The sequence below is a fragment of the Microplitis mediator genome, chromosome 1 (genome assembly GCF_029852145.1).
Source record: "Microplitis mediator isolate UGA2020A chromosome 1, iyMicMedi2.1, whole genome shotgun sequence".
In the NCBI taxonomy this organism is placed as follows: domain Eukaryota; kingdom Metazoa; phylum Arthropoda; class Insecta; order Hymenoptera; family Braconidae; genus Microplitis; species Microplitis mediator.
Genome location: NC_079969.1, coordinates 726,061 through 737,393, shown reverse-complemented (window position 1 = coordinate 737,393; position 11,333 = coordinate 726,061). Strand labels below are relative to the sequence as shown.

The following is an 11,333-nucleotide window of genomic DNA, read 5'->3' as shown; positions in this document are numbered from 1 at the left end:
CCGCAACCGAAACATGACTGGCAGGTACCAACTACTTTTTGTGAAAGCTGAGCTCCCAGCTAATTAACTAATGGGCGAAAAAAAATAAATTAAACAAATTTAACAGCTGCGAATTTTTTTACCACAAGTTTAGATCAGGATTAATGTGTCTATACGAAGTTAATAGCGTAGAATATAAATATTTGTGAAGCCAATAAATCTCTAGAATTGGGGAACGAAAACGTTGGACGTAACTAATAGTGTAATAAAATTGCTTTACAACGTCCCTGGCCTCTACCGCGCTATAAGCGAATGAAGAAACTGAAAATTCTTGTTGCAGCTTTTATACTGCAAGAGAATTTTTTCTGACAAAATAGAATAAATTAATTCGGTCGAATCGTCAAGGTCCAAAAAAAAAAAAACAGAATTACTTAAAGAGGAATATAATATGTAATTATTCTATACTTTGTAAGTGCATAATATTGGTATCCAATGAGAAGAGTTTTTTCAGAATCGTGGCCATACACGTGATGAACAATACCATTCGATACGTGCGTAATCGATTGTTAAATGGTGTATAACATTTGTGTAAATATTTGAAAATTTCGATTGAAAATCCAATTCATGAGGGTGAAATCAGTGTCCACGTGAATAATTGAATGAATCGATAAATTATATTTTTGAACCAAGAGACGGATAAACTTCTATTTAGGTAATTTCAGGAAGTTATATATGATAACGATTTGTATCGCTTTAGTGTGAAAATACTATACCTCCTCGGAAAATAAATGTAAAAGTATGTTGTATGTTATCTAATTTAAGCTTACAAGAAGTTTGGTTCAATTAGAAAGTTTCGATTTGGAAATCATTACTAGTACACAAAACCGCAGTTTCTATGAAAATCTTCATACTGTCGTTCAAACCGCGACTAGGAACACACTCTAGGTTGAAAATTTCTACATGACTCCTGTTGAAGAATATCGAAGTAGTTGTTTCTGCTGATACTATTTTCATTATTTTCATCAGCGAATGACGTCATCACTTTTAATTATATTACAGAAATTTATTCGCTATTTTCGTTCATCATTGAAAAAGCTAATAGATTTATCAATTCGTATAGTATTCCGTTGAAAATTGGTGGAAATATCTGGACAGGTAAAGATTGAATGCACGATCTAGCTACGTCACGATGTGAATTGAGTAATTTTAGTTGATTCATTTCAATCAAAGAATTTTTATTTCTACACCATCATTTTATCACGCAGTGTCTATGATATAAATTATTGTATTGCAGTATTAGTCACGTGTGATAAAGCAATAGTAAATTGGCTTACAAATCACGACATTAAACTTAATATGATAATTATTAAACTTATAATGAACCGAAATTGTTTTTTGTAAATATTCGTTCTTTTTATTAGTTAAAGTATAGAGGGGATATATATATATATATATATATATATATATATCCCCTTTCAACAACTAATAGAAGAAAACAAATGAGAAAAAATTTTTGTAGCTTTTAATATGCGTCATTTTTTTCTGAATAGTAGACTCGTATTTCATGATATATGTTATATATATCTATTATGAATTTATTTATTTATTGTAAAATATAATAGCTTCTTAAATGATGAACAAAAATACTGAACAAAGTCTTGTAACTGATTTTCCAAAGAAAGAACATTCTTTTGTTTATTTTAGATGAGATTACACACAGTATTTATAATCATTGTAATATGTTTTGTGCCGATTAGCGGGGCAGCTTAAATGCAAATGTCCATCACAACAATTGAAACATTACTGTTTTATTGCTGGAAATTTAACTGCAATATTGTTAGGGTAGAGTATGTATGCCTGATCTAAGAACATAAAAAAATAAACAAGAATCTGCTCGGAATAATTATTTGAAATCGAAAACCGTTAATAGTTACACATAATTATACACAAGACTTGTTCCTCCAATAAACTGTTTTAGTGATAGTAGCTTACAATGTTAATTACATCGTATAAGGACTTGTAACATTAATTAACAAAAAAGTTTGGTTGGCACAAAATGAGATTAACAATTTCGTGAAATAATGACTTATAAATGTATACATTGATACCGAAAATTCTACAATAACTTCTTAAAGTTTCAAGTTGCATCGCTCATCACCTAATGAGCTGATTCCTGCATTCTGATGAACTTGACACCATGACCATGACTTGCCCTTCGGTAAGCTGCACTCTTTTTCAGTGGAACGTCACATCGTGCTCCATTCTTCCTGAGTAGGTCCATCATCCTGATATTGGCACGGTCACAGGCAACCTGATACGGAGTCTTATGAGCAAAGTTAAGAATCTCCTTGTCAACTCCCGGCTGCTGGCACAGCCATTTAGCCACTTCGTAGTTGTTTGTAAGGACCGCAATATGAAGAGCCGTATTGCCATCCTTTCGATCCTTACTATTGATATCCGCGCCCCACTTCATCAAAAGCGTGAGTTTATTTATGGGATCAACTTTATCCAGACTTACGACAATATGCATACACTGTTTTCCATCACGATTGAATTCCGACAGCAGATATTTATTTTCATCGTTAATGGCATTTCGGAAAGTCAGCAAATCAATGACTCCTCCATTGCGGCAAAGATAGTGAATTATATTCTCACCTTCATGATTTCGTTCACAAGTAAAGATAGAGTTTTGCAGTGACCACATATCCAATCAATCACTTACTTAGTCAATTATTTCTTTATATAGTTAAAAGCGCACAAACAAAAGGTACATTTGCAAATGTCTTATGATCCGTTAGTGTTTCCGTTAAATACTCTTGTTTATATTCTTATCAAATTTAGTTTTGTCGGATCAAAGTTCAAAGTTTATCACTAAATTACTTTCGCGAATAATTACATCACATTTATGGACAATAAGACGCAACATCAATAATCTTATCGGTTAAATTCTTTGTTTTGTTAGTTGCCTATAATCAAGCCAGGGTTAAAGATCAGTTAAAACACTTTAAACAGGAATCCGTTAACCGTCACTAGAAAAGTCACCAATATCATCTTCAGACATTTCGATGCCTTCAGGATCGTCACAAACAGCTCTGTTGGCTATCAAAAGCTCCTTCATCTTCTCATCATGAGCATAGTAGGCCATGTGGTAAGCAGTATGATGCGCATAGTTGATAGCTCCTAAATTAACGGTTGGCTCTTGGCACAGCCACTCAGCCAATTGGTAATTTTTTGTCCTCACAGCGATATGAAGTAATGAATTACCAGTATTTCGTTCCTTCGCATTAATATCTGCTCCCATGTTTACAAGTATTTCTATTTTCATAATAGCATTTTTTCTGTCGTACAATGCCACCGTGTGAATACACTGTCTCCCACGATGATCGTAATTACGTAGCAGATGTCCATCATTGCTAATGAATGGTGCCAATTCCATCAGCTCATAGACGTTACCTTTACGGCAAATCATCATAAACTTGTTTTCTTCATGTTCGGCTGTTTCTACACACCAAGATTGACTTTTAGTACTACATTGCCCCGCCATTACAATTCAGTTGTACCCTTGCACAAGACAACGGAGCGTGAAAAAAACGTCTTCCTTTCAAAAAGTACCAAATGTTACTGAATGAACAACCGAAATACCAATCGATTAACAAATATCGGAAACTTGAGAACCCTAATTCTCAACATCTGTATTTATTTTTCGTTTCCACAATTATAAACACACTGAGATCATGTGGCTAAAAACGTGGTCAGATGCATATATAAAGATAGCCATATGCGCTTTAGGTAATATTATAATGACTCACTAACCATTGTACCAAACACGTTTTGTTATTATCCTAAAAAACGCTCTGTTCATCCGGGAGCAAAATATAATCTTGTATACACAAACATAACTAACAATGTTCGTTTATCAAACATCACATAATATTGTTACGTTCTCTATCGTAGACTTGTTTATTACATTCATTGAAGCCCTTACCGTGCCAAGGTTGAAACAAATAAGATAACGGATACACGTCTTTCAGGTTATCGTAACGCTCAGAACTATTTATAACTTCCTAAGCAGTAAACAATAATAACGATCTATTGAGGTAGGTCATGAATAGACAGCTGATAATAGATTCAGTTGATGAATCATTTCTGTGTGAAAAAAAAAATTGACGTTACATCACTGATCTAACCCAACAAACAACAATCTGTTTGCCCTTACATTTATTTCTAAACTCGTTTTTGCTCATGCGTAATTTGGCATCGTAAACATTGTTGAGCTCCGTGATGTTTTGATCCGCGGTCATTTACCTTTTTAGCCTTGAATTCAAGGCTACGGATCATTCTGTTTTCGCATGAAAAATTAAACATGTAGCCGATTGTTTATCTTTTTTGCCTCACGAATCCACCGGGTAATCCGATTATATGCTTCTACTTACGTCATTTCGATTGCAGTCTGTTGTTTTACCACGTTGTTATTTCGGTTGGCATGCGCTAATTTCACTTACTTTCTAGCATTTGTAATTCTTAAGCATTGATAAGAGCTATCTGGGACCGCTAGAAGCTGGTAAATGTTTTGATGAAACTAAATAGGCTATTAACTATTTCGTAGGCATGCATTGACCAACTTGGCATTGGTATCAATTTAAGACATTGGTTTGATAAGAGTATTGTTATTCACGGTATGTAGGCAGCTAATGTAGAGAATTCTAGCAAGGTCACCTATTTAATCTTTTTGTCTATCCTGTTTTTATATAAGTCCTCTATTAATTTGAAAGTCGAATTCAAAACCTAGTTGGTTGTAAACAAGAAAATAAACTTGTTAATGGTGCAAAAAAATCTAACATTTTAGATTAATAAATGGAGGTATGGATTTTATTGCTGATCCTTATTATTACATGACCATAAATCAATTTTCAAATTATAAGATTATTAATATCTATAACTCAGGCGAGATAAACGATAACGACTATCTTGCTTTTCAGTCACACATGAACAAATTGGCTCTAAAAATATCTACATGTGGTGTTTATTTGTCCGACGTCATAAGACGGAAGCTTATAAAAGACATACAGTCGAGTTAGGATAGGCAATGTGTTGTGCTTTTAACGGAGTGAGCTGGTCTAGACACAATGGAAGAACATTACACGGCTATTTTATACGAAAAGTTGGGTACATTTGTTTGGGTACCTAACGAATGGCCGGCTCGTATAGAAATTCTATTGCTGGCCTTAGCAGAGAGGATAATCGATCATTATAACTATGTGAGTCCTATTATACAGATAAATAATGTACCAACCAAATTAACTCGTCGCACTGACACTGCTGGATTTTATTACGTTTTCGAGAAAGTATCTCACGAGTAAGTACTTTGAATGTGTTCTAATGATTTATTGGTTTGGCTCAAATGTAGGTAATTAAGAGCGTGCTTTGGTTGTTTTTGATTCCAGAAAAATTTTTGGTGCTTATATTTACAATGTAGAAGTACCTAAAAATGGAGAAAGTATTAAGATAGAAATAAACAGCGGAAGAAATTTTGGCAGTGATACACGGCCAAGTAACACGACGGATTTCCTACCGGACGTTGCTAGAGTGTCACCTGGGCCAACATTTCCGAAATCGTGGTAAGATTCTCTGTAAGTATTGAAGGTGAAATAGTATTTGGCCACAGTGGATAAGACTCGAAATTAACATTATGCTTTCAGTTGGGGCGCACTGTCCAGTGGGGGAAGCAATAGTAACATACTTCGTCGACGATTGCTCGGAAGTACTAAGCGGTAAGTTACTAACGGATCATATCTAGTTCATAACAACGTGGGTGAAATATTAGAAGGCGTATCAGTAACAATTTAATTATTCAGCAGGACTTATCAACGGAAGCACAGCGGCGGCTTCCGCAGCAAAACGATTAACAAGCGCGGAATTTTTTAGCTGCTTCATGGAATTAAGTGAGTTTTTGTAACCTAATTATTTATTTCGAATATTATTAAACTCTATTTTATGGTTCTTGTGGTTTTTCGTAGCTTGTTCAAATGAAACTGTAAAAGAAGTTTTCTTTCATTTCCCCACTATCAGCTGGATCCAAACGACAACAGAAGTATTGCATAATTTACCTCTTTCGTATCATTTCGTTAGTGTAAATAACTTTACTTTTCGAACCTTTTTCGAATTATCTTGTTTGATTTTATTACAGATAGCAGTTAAACAATGAAATGATGTCATGCTGCTTTTGGCGGTCGCCGCGATATTCTTCTTATGTCATGATATAATTGATTAAGCTAGGTCATAAGTATTATACTGTTGTAATGTCATTTTCCCAGATCTCTTATGTAGGTTATTGTGTGTTTAAAATGTAAGCAAAAAAATAAAGAAAAAGTATTGAACATTGACTGAGTTGTCTTTTATTTCTATCAAACTCGTAACAACTTGGCAACGCCGTTTTATATGACATGTGTAGCTCGGAATAGTTATCAAACTCATTAATTAACACCTGATGTTACCTCACTGTTTGTTACTTTAGGGTTCAAATCACCTAGTCACGCAAATACCCAATTTCCTAAGTGATGTCCTCAAGGCTATGCTTGTCCATTAGTATATTGCTGAAATTAATGTTACCTAAAATATACCTGTATTTGTTCATCAAATGAAACAACAGCACAATTCAAAGATAAACTATTTACTTATCTATTTCTAACAATAACATAATATCTTCTTGACTGAACACTATAGATGTTTCTACAATTTCCAATGTAAGCTTAATGTATACCTTCGATTTCGGCTTCTCACCGATATCACTTATCTTCTTAAACCAAATATAGCGTTCGAATTTCCTTGCTCTAGCGCGCACATGATTATAACACACAATCACTCCGTCAGATGTTTCAAATTCCTCGCGATGTCGCATAATTATATGCCTTAGCTGTCGTTTCACTTTCATCTTTGAAATCACTTTCCACTCACGGGGTACTAACAAATAAAGTGACATGTTCTAGCCACAATAGTCCACTGTTTGAATTAGATTACACACGATTACAACTAAATCACTAGCTTAAATTACTGTAAACACTAGAATTTAAGACTTTACTCTCCTACAGTTTACCAACACCCCAATTACAGTTAATATTCATCCGAGTCATGACACTCATCACAGGTAGAACAGGGCCCATCGTCAGATAGCAATGCATCGGAATCACACTCCGAGCAGCTGCTCGAGTCATCCGAAGCTGCTGCAGACGATGGAACCAACGGCACCATCATCAACGAGTAACAATCAAAGTCGGGGTCTTTACTGGTATCGTCAAGCTTCCGGAACCACAAGCAATCAAAGAAATTCATTGATTCTGCTAATACGTCATTGTAATAGCCTATAACTCCGGTTGATGTGAAGTCAATTTCTTCCTTTGCTCTGATGATACGGAGCAGTTCCATCCGCAGTGTCACGCAGGGTAGCACAGTCCACTCTTGTGGTATGATGAGATTGAGAGCCATGATCCAAATTCTCGAAACTGCAATAGAAAGTGACAGTTCAGTAAAGGAAAGCCATTACTTCCGGTAATTATTCATTTGTTTTCGATTAGAAATTACGATTTGAAAAATATATTAAATGCATACTTACTTAATTATTTTGATGACTGAGTGGGTTTTATCGCCGCACCGTACAAGGATAACAACACGAAATTTGTGGCTCGAGACCACGTCCGCGAGCCATAAAAACTCGAAATATATTAACTACAATGGAACAAAATACCGATTGAATTTTTCGCTCGTAAATATTATTTTTAACATCGTCCTATATTTATGTAGGTGCATGTATGACTTTAGAGTAAATATTTTGATGGACCAAAAAGTAATTAGGGACGTTTTTTTTGGCATCGCTATCTATTTACAATCAGGAAAACGTCTGATTTCTCTGTTTGTTTTTCACCAATCAAACAGTGAAAAGTTTTGTATAACCGAATGATATAGTCCTGTTTGCGGTTTCTACAAGTGAGTCAATAAAGCATAATATTTCAAGCATAAATAACTCTGACAGTGATAACTCACTCGTAGATAACGCCAACTAGAAATTTTCTGCCTGACGACTTTGCCTAGTAGGCTTGAATAAGAAATGTATGAAATCTGCGAACAAATCGCTCCGGTTCGTACTAGGGGTGCTTGTCAAATTGAAAATTTCAGGTTGGCAATAATTATGTATCGCAACCATAGACTTCAAGGTACTTTGTTTCATACATCTATTTTTAATGGAAGCTTAGCATCTACTACTACAATATTAGTTTTTTTGCCATGCGCACCTTTAAGAATTCATTAAATAATAATGAAAATTACATAATATTATAAGTTACTCAAGAAAATTAGCAATGGAGTGCCTGAAGCGCGTCGCGCTTGAGGAGTCAAAACAAATGAAACAATAATGTTAATTTTTGAACACACTTATAATTGGATACATCAGTCAGTAAAAACAGTCAATATAAACGAAGCCATACTCTGTGTTTGGTACAGGGTTCGTGTCGCCAACTCTGCGTAGCCACAAAAACGGAAAGAAAGCTTCCGAAATAGCTACCACATTTCCGATGATAATCACTGCACTGTCAAGTCTGCCGTAACTCCGCCACTGCTCAAGGAGTTCGGCGTACAAAATAATTTCCACAGTAAACGTAGGGTAACTTGCCCATTCACGGGGCACTACACACCCGAACTTGTAGCACATTGTTCATATGGAAGCTTAGGAGTATTCGGAAAAATAAAAAGAAAGCGACTGTAGTGTCCGATGAGTGTTTTCGTTTTCATCTATTTTTAGACCTACGTCGCTTTTTATTATGATTCAGTTCAATCACCCAGAACCAGCTGCGCACTTGTTTATCATTTTCAATGTCACAGTATCCTTGCCATGAACTCAGTTTAATTGTTCAACTTAGTCCTATGTTTAGGACACTGAGTATGAATTCGAATAGTATTCAAATTATGAACAAAGAATGCCTACAAGATGAATTAGTCATCTTTTTATCTGAAATTCTAATAGCTTTTCTAATTCTAATAGCTAATTAGAAACATGGACCATACACAATCAGAAAAGCTATAATATTTTTGAATCAATTTCTTATAAAAGGAGCTTGCATTCTTAATTATGTCGTCATTTGAATACAATTACGATTCAATAATACTCGATCAAGTGGACCAAGTTAACTTAAGTATATTGGAAATAATCGATGATAACTATAAAAGTGCGTCATAGTATTCTGATAGTCAGACTTTCTGGTCAAAAAACTAATGTCTATTAGTTGGGGTCAACTTGACGAAAACCTCAGCCTTGGTAACTGTTGACTACCCGTATGAAAAAGCAATATATGAGCTTTAGTATAATTCAAAATATATGATAAATTATATGGAATTATTAGAAGTCATATATGGAGCCATATACAAAATTTTGCCGAAATATTATATAATTTTATAATTTACAACATATATATCGATAATATATTTTTTTTATATGCTAACTTATAAATATTGCTTATAACATTTTATACTATACTTTAAGTTATATGATAAGATATATGATTTAAATATATGACTGACATATAATATTTATACATGTAAATATATAATTGTATAAATATATGTTCACATATATTTGTATAAATGTATGTAAATATATATTTACATAAATATATATTTATATATATTTGCACAAATATAGAACTAGAGATTTCAAGCGATAAAATGCTTTTTTTTAAATCTCGATACGATTATTTTTCATGAAGTTACAGTCTTGCAAAAATCACTAAAAAGTTTCTAAAATTTTTTGTTCCTTTAATTTTTGGTATGAGTGTATTTTTTAAATTATTTATGAATAATAATATCGAAATTATTATAATTTTGAAATTATAAGTTTATATATAAAACGAGAATATATTTTGAGATGTAATATCATATGTATACAATTACATATTTTATAAATTATATGGTTTATAATAATATTGAAATTATAAATTAATTTATAAGATGAAACATATATTTTACGTTATAAATTAATATATAAAGCGGACATATAATATTTGATACAATATCATATGTATATAATCACATATATTATAAATGATATGGATTATTATAATATGAAACGTATAAATTATTATATATGATAAATCATATATTAATCAATATTAATAATTTTGCCGCCATATATGTTCAGTTATTTACCATATATTTTTTTATATATTATCGACAGTATATGGTTTTTCCATACGGGTACAAGTTATGGCCAACTTTGCCAGGAAGTTGGTGACAATGTGATGTCGCAATATGGAGGCCAGTTGGCTGATAAAGTTTCCGTCAAGTTGTAGGCACTATCTTACTCTCCCAACTAATTGCTATCAACTGATGCGCACGCAAACGAGTTACAGGAATGTTGGCTTTAAGTTTCAGCTGCAAGCTTACGTCAATTGGCACCCAAATGGCCATTCGTGTAATTAATATGCATTCCAGAACAGGACAATCATGTACGTATTGAACAAACACTTTTATCAATCCTCATTACCGAGAACTCTTATCAGCTGTGGTTTAACGGCTCACATTAAATTTACTGACCACAATGTAACATTACACATACATATTTCCTCGGTGTAAACAATAAGATAATTTCGTTTATCCACGCGCACTAGTGAACTCGGTAGTCAAAACAAGTTAACAATCTATTTATAAGCTTCAAAATCGAACTGGATTATCTGGTTTTTAATTCTGCATTGAAATAATTGTTTACACTATTACACACTTCAAACACGTAGTGCTGCAATCAATCACAAATTTCCCTGTAAGAATTTTTTTACAACATCAGGAGTTCCTGTTTTGATACAACAACTAACAGGAAAAATATGCTGTTCCCTCCCGAACGAAATGTTTTTTAAAATAAATGTGAAGTCGGTAGCGAATTGCCATCGGTGCTTTTAGTTTGCTCGGAAAATCGTGTTGTCCTTATCACCCACACCGCAATCAGTGTTCGGCTGCGTCTGATGCAACGGGCACCTCATTTGTTATTATTTTAAGTAAATATTTATCTAAATACATGTATATAAACGTGATCTCTGAACAGTTGATAGTTATTCTGCATTAGCATTTCGAGTGTATCGGTGGTGTTTCTATTCAATTTAAATGTCGACATTGAGGTACAAGTATTGTTTCATCGAATGTGAGTGTTTCGTGCCCATTGAATGGGAAAATTACCCGTCGTCCGTGGCAAGATTCATTTTGCAACAAGAAATCAGCGAGTACTGCAAAATGCATAATACATCTGAAGGCATCATTGTTTCCATAAATAACGTTACTGCCGAATCAATGGAACATAACAAAGTCTTATGGTTTAGAAA

General features: G+C 33.7%; 4 protein-coding genes across 8 annotated transcripts; 1 reads left to right on the top strand and 3 right to left on the bottom strand.

Moving 5' to 3' along the window:
• Nucleotides 1–283: 283 nt before the first annotated feature.
• LOC130674337 (NF-kappa-B inhibitor cactus-like) lies at nt 284–2,991 on the bottom strand. Its single transcript, XM_057479641.1, has one exon. It carries the CDS (start codon nt 2,681–2,683, stop codon nt 2,138–2,140), a length of 546 nt encoding a protein of 181 aa, XP_057335624.1. The 5' UTR covers nt 2,684–2,991; the 3' UTR covers nt 284–2,137.
• Nucleotide 2,992: 1 nt separating this feature from the next.
• Nucleotides 2,993–4,104, bottom strand: LOC130674346 (NF-kappa-B inhibitor cactus-like). The gene has a single exon (XM_057479651.1). It carries the CDS (start codon nt 3,521–3,523, stop codon nt 2,999–3,001), a length of 525 nt encoding a protein of 174 aa, XP_057335634.1. The 5' UTR covers nt 3,524–4,104; the 3' UTR covers nt 2,993–2,998.
• Nucleotides 4,105–4,696: 592 nt separating this feature from the next.
• On the top strand, nt 4,697–6,319 carry LOC130669022 (uncharacterized). 5 transcript variants are annotated; one of them, XR_008990104.1, is made up of 6 exons: nt 4,697–5,335; nt 5,424–5,597; nt 5,679–5,750; nt 5,838–5,921; nt 5,997–6,070; nt 6,167–6,319. XR_008990104.1 is itself a non-coding variant. In XM_057471689.1 (4 exons), the coding sequence occupies exons 1-4, from the start codon at nt 5,106–5,108 to the stop codon at nt 5,902–5,904; spliced, it is 543 nt and encodes a 180-aa protein (XP_057327672.1). In that variant the 5' UTR covers nt 4,697–5,105; the 3' UTR covers nt 5,905–5,940. The 5 variants fall into 5 exon arrangements, 1 of the variants encoding a protein (XP_057327672.1); XR_008990103.1 differs by having other exon boundaries at nt 5,835–5,921; XR_008990106.1 differs by having other exon boundaries at nt 5,217–5,609.
• Nucleotides 6,320–6,447: 128 nt separating this feature from the next.
• On the bottom strand, nt 6,448–7,461 carry LOC130670180 (uncharacterized). Its single transcript, XM_057473428.1, has one exon. It carries the CDS (start codon nt 7,459–7,461, stop codon nt 7,090–7,092), a length of 372 nt encoding a protein of 123 aa, XP_057329411.1. The 3' UTR covers nt 6,448–7,089.
• Nucleotides 7,462–11,333: the final 3,872 nt, after the last annotated feature.